Source organism: Protopterus annectens, chromosome 7.part0 (genome assembly GCF_019279795.1).
Source record: "Protopterus annectens isolate FY-2018-M chromosome 7.part0, PAN1.0, whole genome shotgun sequence".
Taxonomy (NCBI): domain Eukaryota; kingdom Metazoa; phylum Chordata; order Ceratodontiformes; family Protopteridae; genus Protopterus; species Protopterus annectens.
Window position 1 is genome coordinate 914467009 of NC_056739.1, and position 21667 is coordinate 914488675.

General features: G+C 41.4%; 1 protein-coding gene across 1 annotated transcript in view; it reads right to left on the reverse strand.

Moving 5' to 3' along the window:
- The window catches only part of TRIP4 (thyroid hormone receptor interactor 4), a gene marked incomplete in the record, with an annotated part of 1109057 nt that overhangs the window by 463942 nt on the left and 623448 nt on the right, over nt 1–21667 (reverse strand). The window contains 1 exon segment of the mRNA XM_044077489.1: nt 10369–10547. Coding sequence (XP_043933424.1) covers nt 10369–10547 — 179 coding nt within the window.

Below are 21667 nucleotides of genomic sequence, written 5' to 3' on the forward strand. Positions count from 1 at the left end.
TAGCTGGTAAAGAGGGGAAAGCATATAGGTGTGTAGAGAGGAGGAAGGCTCTGGATATGGCTAGTCTGATATTGTCATTGAGGAATGGCTTGCTTCTGTACAGTGAGCCAAGTTTGATGTGAACTTTCTTAATTGTGCTGCCTATGTGTTGGTGAAATCTGAGTTTGTAGTCAATTGTTACTCCAAGGAGTTTTGTATGCTCAACTGGTTGGATGACTGTGTTGTTTGCTGAGAGACTAGTGAAAGGAAGGGTGGTTGGTGATTGTTTGTTACTGGTAAATAGCAATAAATGTTTCTTTTTGGGGTTGAGGAATAGTTGTGATTTACTTAGATATGTTTCTATATCATTAAAAGCTTGTTGGGCTACTATCTGGAAGTCTGGTAAGGTGTCTGCTGAGCAGATTAAAGGTGAATCGTCTGCATATTGAACTACTTTAGTGTGTGTTGCGGATGAGGCTAGATCATTAGAAAAAATGGTGAAAAGAAGGGGTCCTAGTACGGACCCTTGGTGGACTCAGACAAACAGAAGTGGTGAGAGTTTGGATTTCCATCATACTCCTTGTTGTCTGTCAGAAAGATAGCTTGGGAACCAGGAGAGGGAAGCCTTTGACAGGTTTAGTGAGGCAAGAGTAATAAAGAGTTTCTGATGGGAGACAGTGTTGAATGCTTTTGACATGTCTAAGAGGACTGATGCTACTTGCTGGTTTGAATTTCTCAGTTGGTTGATAGTGTTAGAGAAATTAATTAGGGCTGTGGTGGTGCTATACTTTGGTCTGAAACCATGTCGGGAGAGAGTAGTAATGGAGTGTGGATACATTCTTCCAGAATTTTGACACAGGATGAAAGGATGGCTATGGGTCTGTAATTGTGTAATTCTGCTGATGTTCCTCCTTTATGCAGAGGGGTGATATAGGAAAGATGAGATTTTGGAAGGTTTATCTGGAATCCCAGTGATTGAAGGAGGGTCACCACAAAGTGAATGTGCCCTTGGAGGGTTTCCTGGCTGGCGGCCTGGATCAGCACGTATCCAGATAAGAGAAAATCTGTATTCCCTTTGTCCTGCAGTAAGCCACCACTGGTGCCAAGCATTTGGTGAAGACACTGGGTGCAGTGGAAAGACCAAAGGGCAAGGCAGAGAACTGTAAGTGAGAGGAACCCACCAAGAATCTCAAGTATTTCCTGTGGGTGGGTTTGACTGGGATGTGGAGATACACATCCTTTACATCTAATGTAGCCAGGAATCCTTGTGGAATTATGAGTGGGAAAAGGGCTGGTAGGGTCAGCATTTTGAAGTTAGGGACCTTTAGAAAAAGGTTGATATAGGAGAGGTCTAGAATAGGTCTCCGGGGTCCGTCCTTCCTGGGGACCAGGAAGTGCCTTGAGTAGAATTCTCTTCCTTTTGCAGTTGAGGGGACTGTCTCTATGCTACCCTGATCTAACATGGTCTGCACTACCGGTTGCAAAAGGTGTAGATGCTGAGCAGGTGGTCCTAGTATGCCTCATCCTAAGGGTGGGGAGATCCAGGACACATAACCGTTTTGAAGTATGGGCAGGACCTACTTGTCTGAGATGAGATTGGTCCAAACAGGGAGACAGTGAGAGAGGCGAGCAGACAGTGGTACAGAAGGAGGGGGAGGCAGAGGCAGGGGTGGCAGGTAGTCAGATGCTACCTGCCCTGTCCTGAAAGGGAATTCTCTGGCTAGAGGGAGGGGATGCTCTAGTTGGAGGGGGTTATTTCCTTGTGGGCTTACGAGGCCTTGAAGGAGGAGCAGTGCGGGAGTGCTTCCTAATAAACTGAGTTTTTGCTGGACAGTTTCTGTGAAACTTAGGAATTGGTGGCACCAGTAAATATTTAAGATCCAGCATTTCTTTGCCTTTTTGCTGCAGAGATTTGAAAAGGCTGTTACTTTAGAACCAAAAAGTACAGTGTTGTCCAAGGGAGCATCAATGAGCTTTGCCCTAAAATCATCTGGCAGGGGTTGTAGGCAAAGCCAAGAGTGTCTGCGTAAAGCAGAAGCTGATGCTGCTGACCTGGCTGAGGATTCAGCAGCATCATAACTGCACTTGATGGAGTGTCCGCTAACCTGGGAAGAGAGAGCCAGGAGCGAGGACAGTGATACTTTGGCAGAGGAGTCTGGAATATCTGCCAGATGTTTGGAAGCAGATTTTAAGAGATTTAAGGCATACTTGGCCATGTGAGTCTGGTAGTTTGTGGCTCTGAAGGCCAAGGTAGCCGAAGCATATATCTTTTTGCCCAACCTTTCCATGGTTTTGCTGTCTTTGTCAGCAGGGAGAATGGTGGTAGTGGGTAGGTAGGAGTTTGGAGGCTTTGCCCGTAGATATAGCGGCAGGATCAGCAGGTGGGTACTTAAGCAGATGCTTAGCAGTGTCAGGCACCTTGCAGAGCCTGTCTGGTCTGCATAGAGCTGGAGGTTGGGAGTCAGGGTTCAGAGATGCTGAAAAGAAGGCATCTAAAAAGGCAGGCAGGATAGGAGGAACAGCAGATGGTCTGGGGGTTTCCATTTGAATGAGGTTGTAATACCTCTTTTGCACCTCAGTCATTTCTGAGGATTCCCATTTAAAGTGTTCCTTCATCCTACTAATAGTTTCAACAAAGGTCAAGCCTTCAACTGGGGAGTCAGGGTCCACTGACACTTCCTCTGGGGATCCGTAACCCAAGTGAGAAGATAGTTGAGAGTTGTAAGTCCATGATTCCTCTGAGGAATCTGAAAGCACTTCCTCTTCCCTAGTAACTGTCTCAGTAGGATGAGGCCTAGGGCTCAGGAGAGGAGAAGATGTGGAAGCAGTAACAGCAGTGGTAGGCCGGGTCTATATTAAAAGCACGAACGTTCACAAACACAAATATATGTACACTGACACACAAACGAAGTACAACAAGAGCGAAAGACACAAACATCAAAAATCAGAACGCCAATTGTATTTCCTTGGCCAGCAGGGTGATCATGGGGAAGAGGAAATATATCCTTTTCCCCACTGTAGTGTGATCTCGGAGTTAGTATATTTAAGTAGGGGGGTGCAGGGGGGCTTGCCCCCTGCAAAAGTGTGTTTATTGAAGTTTGTTTACATAGGTTTTCCTTACCTGTATGGTGCTGTTGTTTTCTGAAATACGTCTGGCATTCTGATTTTCGTTGTTTACGTCTTTTGCTCTTGTTGTACTTTGATGTTTATGTGTCAATGTACTCATATTCGCGTTTGTGAACATTCATGCGTTTAATTTAGACACTGGTAGGCCTCAGTGCCATAAAGACACTGAAAAGGCTTTGACTGAAAGCCTGTCAATCAGGCATGCTTTCTGTTGTGGGAGAAATAGGTTTTCTCTTCTTTTAAGTGGTCCGGTGGAAGTTGGCCTAGAAACTGGTGATTGCAAAGGTACGGAGGGGTCAGACGGTTCCTCAGACACTGCAGGTTCCCCCCAGGTATCGGAAACCAGTGCCAGAATAGCCTCTGCAGACATGATCTCACCTAAGGATAGTGAGGTGTCCTTAGAGGCACTCACAACATCCAGAGTGGCGGATCCAGGTCCAGACTGTCGTCGGCCACAATTTAGGAATTAGTCTTAAGAGGCTCAGCAGTAGACGAAGACTGCAAGGTCTTGGCCTTCTTTTTTGGCGGTTCTGTGGAGACGTCTGAGGAGCCCTTCATACATAAAGTAATCTGCTTCAGACACTGGTTTTCAAAGTAAAGATTAAGCACATGCAAGCTACTATGTAGTGTTTTAGGCACGAACACCTGGCAAATAGGGCAGGCCTTGTGGTCATGCGACCATCCCAAACAGAAAAGGCACTTATTGTGGGCATCCTTACAAGGGATCTGGCAGCCGCACTGACACTTACCCTTTCTGGATGACAAGAACAAGCAATACTGATTTTTAGAAGGACTGAAAAGGTCCCCAAAGGGGTACTTACCTTATGAAATGAATCCGACATCAGTGGTAGCAGAAACTCCTGGCGTACGACTGGCAGCTGAAAAATTCTGAGGGCTGGCACATGCCAATGTCACCTTTATGGCCCATGTACTCTCGGCTATGTCAGATGTCTAACCCACCTTGGATGGCCTGAAAGCTTATGGATACTGGCCTACGTACGTGATATTAGAGGAGTAAACCCATATGTAGAATACTGCAACATGGGAATAGAAGGACATCTGTATGAAGGACTGTGTAGCTGACTGTTCTTTTAATTTGCAGTCATTTAGCATTATCGGCAGACTGTATAGCCGATTATATGTAATGTGCAGTCCTTCTGCATTATCGGCAGACTGTGCAGCCGATTCTATGATTTAAAATGCAGTCATATTTTCTTTAACTGTTTCAGATTCAGCATTTTTAGTGCTATAGTATGGTTCTATGCAATTGCTCCTCTTTCTTTACTTGTGTGTTTGTAAATGTATTTTAATCCATGCTTAGTATTGTTTTTTTTAACTTAACTCCATTCTACAGTTCTGTATTGAACCTTAATCATTTGTTCTGTTTTTTTTCTCTTTTATTTCTCCAAACAGTTTACTTACTCCTGAGCTCGGAGGTAGTTAGACAAGAAAATCTCTTTTCTCTACTTATTCTTATCAGTGGCGTTAATTTGCTGGAACTACAGGACATCTTCATTACACAGCCTAGTGTCACAAGCACAATTCAAGGACCATATACTTCACTTGCCCTACTGTGCATGTCTAAATTGTTTACATCTCTTGTAAACTATACATAATACTCTTTTTTTACATTAAAATGTATTTACTGTGGTGCCCACTTTATCATAGTCCTATGGTTTGGTCTCCGCCCTCTCCCCATACTATCATTTTATCGGTCTCTTTATATTGTGTATTCTTTTTGCATTTAAACAGCTTTTAGGTTTTTTTATTCAGTCCTGTAGGTTTTAAATAGCTACTAAGTGAATTTGGCTGTTTGTTTTTGGTAATTGCCATATTGCCTCGTGGGGTTCCACCATCTACTAACTGTCAAGCCCTGATTAGCATATTATCCTTCCCCTTTCATCTCATGTCATTCAAAGAGTTTATTTAGCCCTAGAGTGATTCTGGCGCCATTTTTAAAACCCATTCCTATTACTTTTACTGTCATTGGTGTCTCTTAGATAATGTGTGTATCACGTTAGCTTTAACTATCTGTAGCTTAGGGTTTTACTGATGATAGGTATTACTACTGTTTCTTTTTGTACAATTTAGTTAAATAACATCTACGTTATTGGTCTTTGATATCTATAAACACTAACTACAGATTTTAGCATTCATTAAACTGTTATCAGTGTTCTGCCCTCACCTTCACTCTCTGATACTTTTTTGGTACTCACCTATGCTGGGGGTCTGAAACCACTCCGTTCACCCTTCGGGCTCACTCCGCTCCCCTACCCTACACTCCCAAATGCCACCCACCCTCACCACACCGAACATTATACTTCTTCTTAGTCATCTGGCATACTTTCTGCTCCAATCATTTGTCTTAGCCAATTCTCAGTACCTCCTACTCTACCACCACACCCATACTAGAACTTACACATCATAACTCCACCTCCACCACACAGCAACAAACACTACCTTAACCTATCCAAAATAAACTACAATGCAAGTCCTACTACCCTTGCTCCTACTAGCCTTCACCTCCCTTTCCTACATAACAGCTATACAAACTAACTTGCAGTCTGTCCAACACTATTTAACACTAGTATTATGCTACACACTTCTAACATCCATCTATCTTTAACTATCAATAAGAAAGCAGTATATATATCACTCTCAAAACTTACCTATGCTATCAAACCCATATTCCAACTCAGTAAAAGACGACTTATCGCTAGTGACATACAAAACCCAGGGCACAGTTTTACTGACCTCCCCAGTAGACCTCAATCTGACCTACTAATAATTAATATTAATATAATGAGTATTTCCAATAATCTCCAAGAGCTACATGCTATTATTACTCATTACTCTCCTGATATTCTCACCATTACTGAGTCATGGCTGAAACCACATATCCCTAGTGAGGAAATTCTACCACCAGGTTACATCATCTTAAGGCTAGATAGAGAAAATAGGAAAGGTGGTGAAGTTGCAATGCTATTCAAAAACGAAATAAACCTCCAGCCATTTCATACCCCCTTGCCAACATTTCAAAACGCCGAACCATAGGCTCTATCCTACCAATAAACAATGATAAAAAAAAATTACATTTTTTGCTGCTACATTCCTCCTGGAAATAACTCTCCAACTACTGAAGAAATCCTTCAATGGCTGAATCAAAACTCCCCTCAAGAAATAATTTTATTAGGGGACCTCAATACTGACTGTCAAGCCTGCAATTCCAACAACCCCACTAACAATATTAGCATCTATGGTTTCACACAACTAATTCAAGAACCCACCAGAATAGACAAAAAACCCATAAACAATCCATCATTGACTGGACACTAGTAAATAACCCCAAACATCACTAACAGACTGGATGCTTACCTGATGTTCTCAGTGACCATCTCCTCACTTTCCTTCCCAGAAAACGAAACAAGACTCCTAATCCCATAATCTATAGACACATCAGGGATGATTGTAACTTAACCACAGATAAGCTAAACATTTTACAGCAATGTAACTGGCAGCCTCTGAGAACTTTACACCTTGATCAGGCAGTAGACTACTTTAATAATATATTTATCTCACTTCTAAATTCCATTGCACCAATAAGAAAGATAAAAACCAAAGTAAACTATGCTCCATGGTTAAGTCGGGACATAACAGCCCTACTAAAAAACAGAGACAAGGCCTGGAAGAAATGGAAACAAGAAAACTCCTATCATACCAAGCAAAAGTATAAACAACTTAGGAATCTAGCCAAAGAACAAACTAAACTAGACAAACAAAACTACTTCCTAGGTCTCCAAGACAAATACTCAAAAAATCCCCAAAATATAGCTTCCCAACTTAACTGTTGTTTCATAACCTCAATCCAAACTCTGTCCAACCAACTAACAAACACTAATACCTCACCAGCCTCATCTGCTGGGAACTTTCCTGGCAACTCTACCAATGTACCATCCTTCCCTCTCTCACATGTCCCTACATCTAAAATTAGAAACCTTCTCCTCAAACTAAAACCTACCAGACTAGCAGCAGACGGTATTCCTGCTAACTTCCTAAAAATAGCAGCGGACTCACTATCATATCCAGTATCAATCCTAATAAACAGGTCCATTCAGGAAGCTTATATGCCACAACTATGGAAAATATCCTACATTATACCTCTTCACAACCATGGTAAATCTTACGGCTTTTCCATCTATCAGCCTATAGCCATTCTTTCCCTCTTATCTAAGCCCCTAGAGAAATGCATACACTCACAAGTTATGCAATTCCTGAATACAGACAATCTTCTCTCCTCCACCCAACACAGATTCCGCCCTCACCATAGTACAACTTCTGCTCTTCTCTCCTTCACCGATCTGGTTAATCATCATAGAAACAACTACTACTATGTATTTGCTACCTTTGTAGACCTCTCTGAAGCATTTGACATGGTCTCACATCCTAAACTATTGGATGCTCTTCATTCTCTATCCTTTACTTCCCCTACTATCTCCCGGTTCAAAAGCTACTTATCAGATAAACAATCTGTACAATGACACAATGAACTATCCCCTCCTCTCCCTAACTCTATAGGTGCACCACAAAGCTCAATATTAGGCCCACTACTCTTCTCTATCTTTACAATCTATACACCTCTTCTAAGCAAGCCTCACTTATTCAGTACGCAGATGACTCCACTCTCATCTGTACAGCCCCATCTATCAACACTCTATAACAACTTGCCCAAGAATCATCCTCTGCTATTGAAACTTGGATCACTGACATCCAACTTATTCTTAACCCCAATAAAACCAAACTTCTCCTGTTCACCCCTAATAAAACAAAATCTACCCCCTCTACTTTCACTATCTCATCTAGGAATGGCACTATCATCTCTCCTTCCACCCACAAAAAAAAACTCCTTAGGAGTTGAAATTGATAACCTATCATTCGATCTACACACAGCACAAACCATTCAGGGAGTTCACAAAAAAATGGGAACCCTTTACAGGCACAAAAACTAACTCACAGATAAAGCAAGAATCACCCTTGCTGAAACTCACCTCTTATCAACACTTACTTATGCTGCACCAATCCTAACCCAAACTAGAAAAGCAGATCTGGACAAGTTAAGAGTCATGCTACAACAAGATTGCCAAATTTGCCAACACTTCCCCCTTTAGAACTCATCACTGTCAAGTACTAAAAACTTCAATGGCTTGAATTTCCTAACTTACTAACTTACAAACAACTCACCTGCACCTTTATCATCAGAAACTACCCAGAAACAAATCCTGCCCTTAAACAGCTATTAACCTCCCACTCTTCCAGTCGCCCTCTCCGCTCATCTAATAAATCTCTCCTCAGTGTTACTGCTAACACTGCAGGTAAAGCTCTATATTCCCACATCATAGCCAAGAAATGGAATAATCTCCCCACTAATATAACCTCTACTAAAACGAACACAAACTTCAAAAGATTACTCAAATCTCATCTTAGGACAACTTGGATCTGCTGATGTACCACTTGACAATCTCTATACCTTCTCTTCTCCATACAGCTTCAGTCTGTAATTCACATTATTCTACTTGCACAGAAATACATCTTCTTAGAATAAGTCACATTGGTCTTTGTACTTCTTTCAGTGTACGCTTACTAGTAATGTAAACTGTCTATACTACCTTTGTAAATATTTAATCTAACTGCATTTCAGTCCTGCATTGCCTGTTAACTTTTTGTATGTAATCCACTGTCTTCTCATTGTATTAACTTCTTACTAGATCTTAATTGTGGAGCTTTTCTCCCACGGCATCCACTGAAAATGGACCTGGTCCAGCTGGGTTTTCCCGGTAAACAAATGAAAAATAAAATAAAAATAAATCTGCTTGTTGTGTGTAGCAGGGTAAGAATACCAGGGCGATCACAGTATACAAACATTAAGTCTTGGTTGGTACACAGGTTGCACTACTACTTTTCAAGAAACTTGAGTGGAAACAGTAGTCTCATTACAAAATAAGGTATAACATATTTGTATCATTATTCAGCCCACTCCCACCACTGATGTCACTGTTCTGACATAAAATCAATGTCCTACTGGCTGTTAGTACTGCTTTTCAACAATACGGGGAGATTCTTGTGCCCTGGGAGTATCACAAATATGTCCTGCTTTTGAGGAGCAAGCTTGTGATTCCATGTGTCCTGGGAGTGTTGAAGGGCATTACTATTATAGACTTATGACTATACGTGAAACCTTATGTTTGATATGCATTTCTGTACTGTTCGTGGGGTCTTCCTACTGTGCTGCCCTGATGCACAGACTGACAAGCTCCTTATGCAAGCAGGGAGTCAGTATGAATGGTGCTCCTATAATCACATAAGATGTCAGCTTCATTAGAAACACTAGGTGGAGCATATATTAACTGTGGAGTGTGCTAAAGCATCAATTTTATGGCCAACATATTCTTCTGTCTCTAATGTGCACAAGGACTTTTTACGCAAATTTTTTTCCCAGTGCACCAAACATACTATGAATATTATGACACTGAATCTCACCCACAGTCCTTCAACATGAAATAGTTTCCATATTAAAATAGGTAGTTTTATAAAACAGACTTACTCCTTCCCATAATAAAACTGCAGAAGTTGAAATATATGGCGTCTATATTAGAAGACCAAATGGAAATAACAGCAAACAGCAAAACATCGAAAAGACCTCAAACATGCTGTTGTGGGGGGCTGTGCCCCCCACCCCCCGCTAAATATATATTCCAACTCCGAGAGTGCACTAAAGTGAGGAAAGGGCAAATACTCCAATCTTCACTGTACAGCAATCTCACACACAGCACTTCGAGGTCCAGTCTTTTCGATGTTTTTCCGTTCGCTGTTATTTCCATTCAGTCTTCTAATATAGACCCAAACATATGACAGCAACTTCTGTTATAATGTTGATGTTCTCATTAACTGAATGTTACTGTTTCATCTATCTAAAATATTTGTATGAAAGTCTAAAATCACTACAGTCACTGACTAATATGGCGAAACTAGTAGTGAAAAAATATAATTTTAACTGTACATTTAGTGAAATGGATGTCTAAATTTACAAGTGCATTTAGTTTTAAAGGTTTGTTGCATAAAATTATTAAAGACAACTGTATGATATTTCAAAGGATTTGCTGTTTGTTTCATTGCACACTACTTGATCATTTAACTACGACTTTGTGGATGGGAAGCTAAGAAATGGCTTGCTACCAAAAGTCTCATAAACCAAACTTAAGCTCTTACCTCTTAATTCCTTTGACAAGCAAAGATGCCCATGGCTGATGCATGCTGAGACACCAGCCATCATCTGAGATTTCCTGTAGCTCTCTGTCTTGGATTCGAAGTTTACTCCGTTCATTATTAAGGTCATTTTTGCTTCCTCCTTTTTGTCTTTGCATCCCAGGTGCTAACTGATCTACCCACTGTATAGAATACACATAAATGATTAATTACAAAAAGAGTACAAGTTAAAACGCAACTGTCTTGAGCTAGAGAAACATTAAACATTAAAGTACTAATTAGCTTTTGCCTCATTAAGTGACAGTTATGATCCAACCATTTTATTTTACATTCTCATACTGGCTAATGTTGCTAAATTAAAACTACATGTACCCCATTTTTTATTTTACAAAATGTGTGTTTCATAAGAGTAACACATAAGGTAGACTGTCTGTGTAAGAATGCTGAAAATTCTTTTGATATTCTCATATAAAAATAATCATAGAAAAACAAGAGTTTACATTGATTGGCTTTGCTGCAATTTCACCAGCTCAGAGATTGTAGGATATTGTGATTTGTGTCTTTAATAGTGTAAATTAAGAGTAAATTGTCATGTGAGTACCATATTCTGAACATCTGCTAGAAGATGCTTCTTTTCCAACTGGATATGGTATTGCTCATCTCTCTTTTGCAAGCCACTTTTAACTCTCAGCTACCCATCATCTTCCCTGACTCTTCTCCCACGACCACTCAGCATTTAGACATCTCGCCACCAACTGCACCAGGGAGATTACATTACAATATTTTACCCACTCCCAATACTCATTCATAGTCTCTCACCCCATCTCTATCATATATGGATATTATTTAACACTTATTTATTCAGTCTTGTGTCCTATGTCTTACATCATTTTCCACTGTTCCAACTTATCAGTAACCTACTATTCTCTTACACTTCTGATAAACATGTAATGTGCAAACTTATGCAAGTGTACTCTTCTGACTGTTAGTGTATCTAAAATATTTAGAGCTTTCCACATTGTGCCTATTCATTTAAATCACTGACTGCCAACCTTTGTAAAACTGCTAAAATTGTTTCACCAATGTGAATATTCATCTTTATAAATCTATAGCTACAAGTACCCATATCCGAGAGACTCCTGATCTCTTTAGGATATGATGGAAGTATATAATGTAGACTATCTACACTTTCTTAGTATCTGCTGACATGCTATCTTGGAAAATATGAATCCAAACAATTCTAAAACATTCCTCTCAAACTTACACTTGCATTTATTTAATGCATCTCCCAGTTTCTTTCATAGGTGTTTACTAGGCTAATGACCACAAGGGCCTTTTTAGGCCTAGCCATGCATCCCAAATCTCTGACGAGTTCTGATACCCTTGATAAGTGTAAGCATGGGCCTGGGAGATGAACCATTTACAGGTTACCTGTTTGCATCAGAGACATAGGTGCCAAATCAGGGATGAATTTCCGGTTTCCCATCCAATTGTCCAAGTTGAACTTGGATTAGGGAGGAACTCTGCTTCACATGGATGGGGAGCCTGTTCCATAGATGGGGTAGTCTCTGGGATACATACCTATCTCTCCAGCAGGTCCTACTTATATCACAGGCAAGGTTTAAGTCTTTAGAATGGGTAATTCTGGTACTGTTGTTTTGTGGATATGCAACTTAAAACCCCTATTAATGTCTTGCCACATTTTATTTCATTTTCTTACAAATGCTGTGATGTCATGGCTAACATCCTTTGTATCAAGACACTATGATGTAATCACCAATATTTCAGTTCCTCATGAGACTGATTGATTGTGTACTTCGCTGAGAAACTTCATAAGCAAAGTTTACTCTGAAAGCATCAGTCTGTCACTTCAAGTCTAACTGGGATAAGTAAATGGTAATGTTTCAAATGCTGACGGGGTAGTTCAAATTGTCATACCCAGAACTCAAATCTAATGTAGTACATTTGTGCATGCCATGAAATTCACTTAAGATGCCATCTACCAAAGGTGCAAGGTGTCTCTTTCCTTGTGTAGCTCTAGTAACAGTTCCTATACCCACACAGATTGCAATTTTATCAGGGTTTTTACACACTGGTGGTGTATAAATGCAAATCAAAGGTATAGCACATAACACTTTTTGAAATAGCCCATTATCTACAGTCTTCTAACTCCTCTGTAACTTTTCCCATTAGGTGAAAAGGACACTCCTGCGCGGCTGTGCTACTTTGAAGTCTTTACACTACTTAAACTTGTAGTTCCTTAATTTCCAACTCCTTCCAAAACTTTTGTATTTAATTAGCAATTTGCCAAATTTGTGGTCCTTCCATTCATTTTTGTCTACATTGTTAAATATCTGCACTAAAGTCAATGATTTCACTGTGGAGTGTAACGGGCTACTGGCAATGGAGGGGGAATTCCATCTAAAACAGTTGTAACGGAGCTTTAAAAAATTGGGAATATTTTTTTCAGCAAGGAAAATTATATGAAGATGAGAAGGAACTTAATTTGCAACACTGAGGATGTATTAGGGAGACCTAGAAGGGAAAATGTAACAAAAGAGGGCATATATCTGAACAAATATATGAGAATATTTGGTATGGAAGATGCAAAGCCAGTAGAAGGAAATCAGAAAGAATTTACTTCTTCAGCATGGTACAATAACTTGCCTAGCTAGACAGGGTAGACTTCATATTTCTAAGGAACACGTGCATTTAGATGCGTGTCATAGCTTTCAGTTAATCAATATATCAGATCATGCACCAGTAAAAACAAATATAAAAATACAGGGTAAAAGGATGAGACAATGGCATCTTCCAACTTACCCGTCAAAAAGAAAGCAATTTAAGGAATGATTAGTGGAAATTATTCACGGGTTATCAGGGAAGAGAAATTTCTTCATAACAGATGGCTAGTAAGTGGCATAAAATGACAATGGGGTTTAAAATGGTAGAACTAAAAGAGAAAAATGTGGGAAAGAAATTATAGGGATTACTTAGAAGGGTCGACAGGTTGAAGTACTGCAGAATAAGGGGAATTTGACAGAACAAAAAGAGGAGCAACTTCAGAGTGTTAAGGGAAAAAAGAAGGTATTTAGATAATATGCATGAGTTTAGAAAGGTTGCTGTTAAGCAACTTTTTTCAACAACCCTAGGGCACACAAACTTTCAGTACAAAGACTTGGAGTTGTCACCAAACTTAGGGAGCTCATGACAAGAAAAATAACCACAGATCCTATAGAGGCATTAGACATATTTCAGGAATTTCATAAATTGTGCGTAAAACAAAGTAATATGGAAATCAAGAAAAGACAGATGGAAATGTTTATGGAAAACAACTTTATGCCAAGGCCAGAGGACAATGAAGCTCAACAAATAGCAAAAATGGGAAGAGATGAGATAAAAATAGTAATACAAATCAACACAAAAGTCTCCATAAATGGACTGTATTCCTGTGGAAGGTGGAAATTAGGAAGGGGAAAAAGTGAGAGAGATGAAGTTTTTTTAACCGTATTTTAAAAGTGGGGGAAGCACCTACATTTTAGAAAAAAAAGTTGTGGTAGCTGTACTACCCAAAGAGGGTAAAAGCCCTTCGGACCCAGCTTCATATAGACCCATTTCAATTTTAAATCATAATTGTATAGTGTTTAAGCCTATACTAGCTAAAATAGTGACAAATGTGTTGTCAAAATTGATAGATATGGGTCAATGTGGTGTTGTAAATGGGCGGCGAACATTTGACAACATTAACAGAAGAATGATAATCCAGAAGGAAGCAGAAGGTAACAAAGTAGCATTACTGTTGGTGGATCTTGATGCAGAGAAAGCATATGACAGAGTAAGCTGGGATATTATGAAAAGGGCAATAGAAATATTTGCATTCACTGAAAGAATAATAGGGTTAATTAAGAAGATATATGAACGGTCAGAGGCAAGCAATAAGGTTGGAGGGTTCCTTTCCAACAAGCTGTGCTTGAAAAGAGGAGCCAGGTAGGGGTGTCCTCTTTCTCCCTTTATTTGCTTTATGTTTAGAGACAATGGCAAAGAAAATAAGGGACTCTCAAATTCAAGGATAGAACTGGTACAGTAGTTAAGAAAAAAAAAGCTTTATTTGCAGACAGTATTATTCTGTACTTGATAGATCTAGAAAAGGACATTTCAGTGTTCTGTAATATTTTGAGACATTTTCAAGCATTTTCAACAAATAAAATTAATGAAGATAAAATAAATGCTACAGTACAGTAAACTATGAACCCACACATGAACTGGATCAGCAATAATCATAGTTATGTGGACTTAATAAAACAAAATATGTAGGTATGGACTAAAAAGGATTTTTTATGGCAACTAAGGATATGTGGGAAGAGACTAAAAAAAATGATAAATTGAGAAACGAAGTTCTTGATTATCGATACAGATAGCAAGATACAAGCACTGAAAATGTTTTAGTCACTTTAGTTTTATATAGAGGTCAGGTACATTTTTACCAATCAAAAGAGAAGTTGTGGACTATAAAGGTTTAAAGGAACTTACTTGGGAGGGGAAGAGGTCTAGAGTTAAGTGGGATGTGGTGACTCTCCCCACAGAATAAGGCGTTTTAAGATGGCCTGATTTGAATGAATACTTCAGAGCTATGCAGTTAAGGCTCACATACATAACACAGGCAGAAGGTTATCAATCAAAGTAGAGAGGGATGATGAAGAAACAGCAGGAGTCTGTGAAATGAGGACAGAGTAGGATTTTGGATGGAGATTAAGGAAAATAACGACAACCATAGAGATTATTACATTCACAAAGTTGCAGTAAGTATTCTGAGAACTAATGGGAATGGAGAAAGGAGATTCTGCCAACTGGACAGCAAGTAGTGACACAAAGAATGGATAAGAATGGGTAGGAATTTACTGGAGAAAATTGTCAAAGGAACCAAGGTACTGACAGCAAATAACTTGCAAGGGAAAAGTAGCAGAGTGGGGTGAGGTCAGGCAGAAATTTGGACTGCAAGTTAGAGACTGCCTTCCCTTCCAGAGACTAATGTTTGGTGTAGTCTGTAGCTGTATCCTTAGAGTACTGTGCCAAAAAAAGAAGTTATGTACTTCACCATAACGTTCCATCTGAGTAGTTATACTTCATTTTCTGCAACCTGTGGGTATTCGGATCCATATCGGATCCAAGTCGGCAACTTTTTCAAGCTCCCCTTACCCATAATCCCTCACATCGAGTTTGCCACTATCCAAACTATCAGCAACTCAATAACATCACTAACCTAGAATAGGTTCGGGGTAAGGAGGGAGGGACGGTTACAGAAAATGAAGTAAAACTACTCAGATGGAACGTTATGGTGAGTACATAACTTCTTTATCTGAAGTAGTTAATTTCATTTATCTGCAACCTGTGGGGCAGAGTCCCCAGCTACCAAAACTCCTGGGAGGCCCTCATGGAAGGATATTCCTGTGCACTGCAGAGCCAAAGGATGCTCTCCCTCTAGAGATCAAATCCAACTTATGAGAAATTAATGTATGTGACCTTGCCCAGGTCGCTGTCGCACAGATATCATCCAGTGAAACCCTAGACCAAAAAGCAGCAGAAGTTGCCACAGATCTGGTAGAATGAGCTTTAACAGGACCAGGCGGAGACAGAACTTTGCCCTTACAGACTTGCAGTATACATTGTGTAATCCATCTACCTAAAGAGACCTTGGATATGGCTTTGCCCAAAATGGGTCTAGAAAAGGACACGAATAACTGGTCAAACTTTAGTTCTGTGCAAATAAAAACGAAGCTGTCTATGAACATCTAGCAAATGCAGTTTATATTCACCCTTGTTCTGAAAATTAGGAAAGAAAACAGGCAGGTTAATAGTCTGATTGTTTGATTCAGAAGCAGTTTTCGGTAAAAAGGAAGGGTTCATGCGGAGCGAGACCCTGTCTTTATGAAAGATCAAGTAAGGGGGCACGGCAGACAAAGCCTGAATCTCAGAAACTCTCCTGGCCGAAGTAATGGTCACTAGAAAAGCTGTCTTCCAGGATAAGAACTTCAAATCTACTGACGGTGCAGGCTCAAAGGGAGGAGCAACTAACACCTGCAGAACTAGGGTAAGGTCCCAAGGAGGGATGGAGTCCTTAACCGGAGGGCGTAAAAGAAAGGTGCCTTTCAGAAAAGCTTTACACAGTCTCAAAGAGGCCAGAGCATTCATGTTTTCGCCAACATGAAAATTAGAGATGGCCGCCAGTTGAACTTTTACCGTGGAGGAACTAGCCCCTTGTTGGAAAATATTGGCCAGCAACTCCAACACTGCAGGAAATGGGGCTGTAAAGAGATCTAGTATCCTCTGAGAAGCCCAAATAGAGAAATGTTTCCATTTGCTGTGGTAAATTTTCCTAGTGGAAGCCTTGTGGGATGCCACCAGAATAGTCTTTACAGAAGATGACAGACCGGGAGTCCGGGCAATCAGGGGAACTGGAGCAACCAACCGTCAGCTTAAGGCTGTCCAGGTCGGGCGGACAGGTGCCCAAGGGATGAGAGATGAGATCCGGGCAAGGATCCAGAATCCAAGGAGGAGTTAGAACATCAGACCAGAGGAAGGGGAACCACACCTGGTGAGGCCAGAACTGGGGCAATGAGAATCACTTTGCACCCCAGTTAACAAGCTTTCTGAAGAAACTTCGGAATGACAGGTAACGGGGGAGGTAAGCATACAGTAAAACCGAGAAGGCCAAGCATGGACTAGTGCATCTCTGGGGGAGTCCCCTGGCAAGGGGATCAGAGTGAAGAAATCGCTGCACTTCGCGTTGTAAGGAGATGAAGAGATCGCAGCAAGGCTGATCCCACGCAAGGAAGATCTCTTCCGCTATCAATTGTTTCTGAGACCACTCATATGGCATTAGAATAGCCCGACTCAATCTGTCCGCTAAAATGTTGGAGCATCCTGGGATGTGCGTTGCAATCAGAAGCCGACTGGTGCAGATCGCCCACTCCCACACTCTCATAGCTACTCGACAGAGAGGGTAAGATCTGGTCCCCCTCCCCCCGTTTGTTGATGTACCAGACAACAGACATGTTTGTCTGACTGAACTGCAATCGTCCCCGGGGGAAAAACAGTGTGAAAGGCTTGCAACGCTAAAAGCACTGCCCTCATCTCCAGAACATTGATATGCAATCTGGTCTTGGTCTGGGAGCCTTCCTGTGTCCTGAAAGAGTGCTCTTCAAACTATCTGGAGATATACAGAGCTGAGTATATTTTTCTGGCACTTCAGAGTTGTGTACTGGTAATTGTTGTTTGACTAATTTTGTATCATTGCTGACTGACTTCAGAGTTGTGCAGTTATTTTTGCTTCACTGTATAGTTTTTCAGATCTCTGCTGAAGGTGTTGGTTTTCCCATACCCACCCTCGCTATTCCTGTGTTGTTGTTTAAATAGAGGTTTTTGCAGTTGCTCGCCCCCACTGTAGATTTTATCTGGGACACTCCCCCCAGTCCCATCTCTTTACCTTATTCTACCTAATAGACTCCTGCATTGTTTTTAATCATTTTTAATTTAATTGCATTTTTTAAACTGTTTGGTCTAACATTGCTACATATTCAAGTGTGCTAGCTTGCACTGCATTTGAATTGTTTTGACGGCTGTTTTAACCTCTTTTCTGTATATATAAAAAGAAAAAGAAAAAAAAAACCTTTCCTGTAACTAGTGTAGTCCAGATTCAGATTTGCTGTATCCAGGACTGTATGTAAGCTCCTGAGCCCCCACACCAAGCTTTCTGTGTTGGAGGGAAGCCTTCTAGCTTATCAGTGGGAGTGGTAAGCACTAGGTAACCTATCTACCACATAAGGAGTGGTTCTGGCCCAGAAATTGTAGTTATTGGCCGTTTGGGCAGTTTTTCATCTCTTTCAACTTTCTGATTTAAAAGCCCACATTTGCACTTGTTTCCCCCTTTCCTGTAACTAGTTTAGCCAAGATAGATATTCTTACTTTTAGCACTTGAATTTGCTTATTCGTGATCAGCACTTGTTCAGAACTTGTAAGCACTAAATAACCTACTACTTACCACATCACTCAACCTTCCTCATTACCTAGAGAAAAACAGTTTTGGTACTTACTTTCCTCACTTGCTTAGAGAAAAACAGCACTTGTACTCACTTTCCTCACTTATCTAGAGGAAAAAGTTTTTTTTATTCAGGCATGTCCAAGGGTCAGCTCCCAGTGTTCTCTCCTGTCTATCTGATGAATCTGGGCATCTTGGGGCAATGTAGAAATTGCCTCATGTACACAGACAACCCTCTCCTCCTACCACCCAACACTACAACCTGTGAGAGATGCACTTATCCAGCCAAACTGTAGGTAAAGCTCTCTCCAATCAAGACTGAACTTGACAGTCAAGAGGAGAAGGTAAACAGTTGCACCACACTACACTCATCACATAGTCTCACTAAATATACACCACCAAAATCCACACACAGAAACACAAAACCATTCGCGGAGACTCTCAATTATAATCTGCTCAAGCAACAGAGACCTCCAAAGCAGAAATGCAAGCAACCTCCACCCCCCAACACACCCCAAATGACACACAGTCCGCAGACTCAGTGTGCCACTCAACCACAGCCAATAAGGCAAAACAACGTACCCAACACACTAGTCATAGGCGACTCTATAGTCAGGCACACTGATGTCCCACTCACCAGGCTAAACAAGGAGAAGGTTACTGTCAGCTGCCTGTCGGGTGCCAGGATCCACCACATAACCCACGCACTCAGGTCACTCCACAACAACTACAAATATGACTCTGTCATTGTCCATGTTGGTGTGAATGACCTGAGACGTACCTCCCTGGACTACATGAAAAGAGACATGGAAGAGCTCTCCGATCTTGTAGCCCAGGCAGATACGACCCTAGCCCTGAGTAGCATTCTGCCATCACCCAGAATGATGCTGCAGTACAAGGACAAAATGATCGACTTCAACAATTGGCTAAGCTTCTGGTGCCATTCTAAAGGGATCCAGTATCTGTCTGCCTAGGATGACATGGTTGACAGACCACGATGCTTTGCCAGTGATGGCCTGCACCTGTCACCCCTGGGATTCCGGATACTGGCTAAGGTTCTTGCCGCCCCTATAGTGCCTTTTTTAGGCAAGGTTCAAATGACAAATTCACTACCGTAACAGGAACAGGCAAGCAAAAACTGAGGGTGATGCTACTCAATGCTAGAAGTCTAAATCTCAAAATGCACTCACTTGAGGCACTCCTTAAAATGGAGAACATTGATATCTGTGCAGTGACTGAGACCTGGTTCAAGGCTCCAGAGAGCACCCCTGCACTACCAGGCTATAACTCATACCACGCTTTTTGGCCATGTAACCTGGATCGGAACACAAAGGCAGAGGTGTGTCCATATTCATTAAGGATATCCACACCTCCAGGCTAGTTGCTCAGCATAATGCAGCCGAGGTTATCCAAGTGCAACAAACTCTGGGCAAAACTGCAATCCAAATTGTAACTTGCTACAGATCACCCACCATGCCCCAGAATTCCAACTCCTCTTTTCTTGATGTACTGTAAAATATTAGGGTTCAACCAAACACCCTAATAATGGGAGATTTCAACTACCCCACCATTAACTGGGAAAACTACTCATGTACCAACTCCTTCGCTCAATGCTTTCTGGAATTCAAAAACTCCAATGCCCTGGGTCAACTTATCCACACCCCCACCAGGGGCAACAATATCCTAGATCTAGTCATTACTAATATGAGTGACCGGTGTTCCACACCTGAAGTCAACGTCTCATTGGTCCGATCCGACCATAAGCTAATTACCCTAGATATCCACATCCTGCCTCCACCCCCATTAAGGAAACCATGGTAAAAGATTTCTCCAAAGCCAACTTCATGCTTCTTAAGACAGAAGTGGTGAACTTCATGACACCCATGCAGATGGACAATACAGTTACAACCACTGAATCCTACACAACTGCACTTTATAAGCACTTACATGAGTGCATGGATTGTGTTATCCCAAAAAGAACCAAGACGCTATCCTCCAAAAAAAGGAAGCCAATCTGGTGGTCCCCTGCCATAAACGAACTGTACAACAGAAGGAAGAAACTCTTGCAAAAGAGTAAAATCCCACGAGTGGAGGAGCTCCCTGGTCAGCCTCAGTAAGAAGCTGCAATCCCTGATAAAATCCTCCAAAGCTAGTTATGAAAACAAAATCGCCACTGATTCTAAAGACAACCACAAAGCATTCTATAGCTATGTTAAGAATCTCAATGGCCACACTCAGACCTGCTCTGAGTTGCAGCACAATGGCACTAAATATACAGACCCAACTGATACTGCCAACATCCTGGCAGATAGGTTCAGTGCTAACTTTACTCCCCTCTCACCCCCTAAAGAGCCCATCTCTATACCGGAAGAATGCAAAGTTCCTGCAATCACGGCTGCACAGGTAAAAACCACTCTCTCCAAAGCCAAGAACACAGCATCCATGGGACCAGACAACATCCCAGGCTGCATTCTACACGAACTACAGAACGAACTGGCACCCCACCTAAGTACCATGTTCAGTCATAGCCTCACCTCAGGCTTTGTGCCTGCTGAATGGTGTACAGCAACGGTTATCCCACTCCACAAGGGGGGAGCAAACACGGACCCCGGGAACTACCGCCCCATTAGCCTGACGAGCCTGGTCTGCAAGGCCATGGAACGTATCATCATGGAACTTATAAACAAAGACATTGGTAATTTCCAAACTCTGGATCCCACCCAGTTTGGGTTTGTAAAAGGCAGATCATGTCTCCTAAACCTGATAGACTTCTTTGAAGCAGTCACCAAAGCCGTAGACAAGGGTAAGGTGGTTCACACAGCCTATCTAGATCTTGCCAAGGCCTTTGACACCATCCCCCACTCTGGAATTATAGATAAACTCACTAAACTAGGTATAAATCCCTATGTCACAAGATGGCTTGCCAACTGGCTCACTGAGAGAACCCACACTGTGAAAAGTAGCAGACTCCAAATCCGACTTCAGACCAGTGACAAGTGGAGTACCACAGGGTTCAGTCCAGGGTCCTCTCCTGTTTAGTATCTACTTCTCTGAAGTACAGGCTAACACAGAAGGTCTTTGGCTAACGAAGTTCGCAGATGACTGCAAACTAGGAGCCATAATTGAAACTCCTAACGATGTGGACATCCTACAAAAGGGCCTCACTGAGACAGATGCCTGGTGTCAAAGCCATGGCCTCAAGCTCAATGCCAAAAAGTGCATTGTCATCCCCTTTGGTAAAAACTCTGAACCCATGAACTACAACAT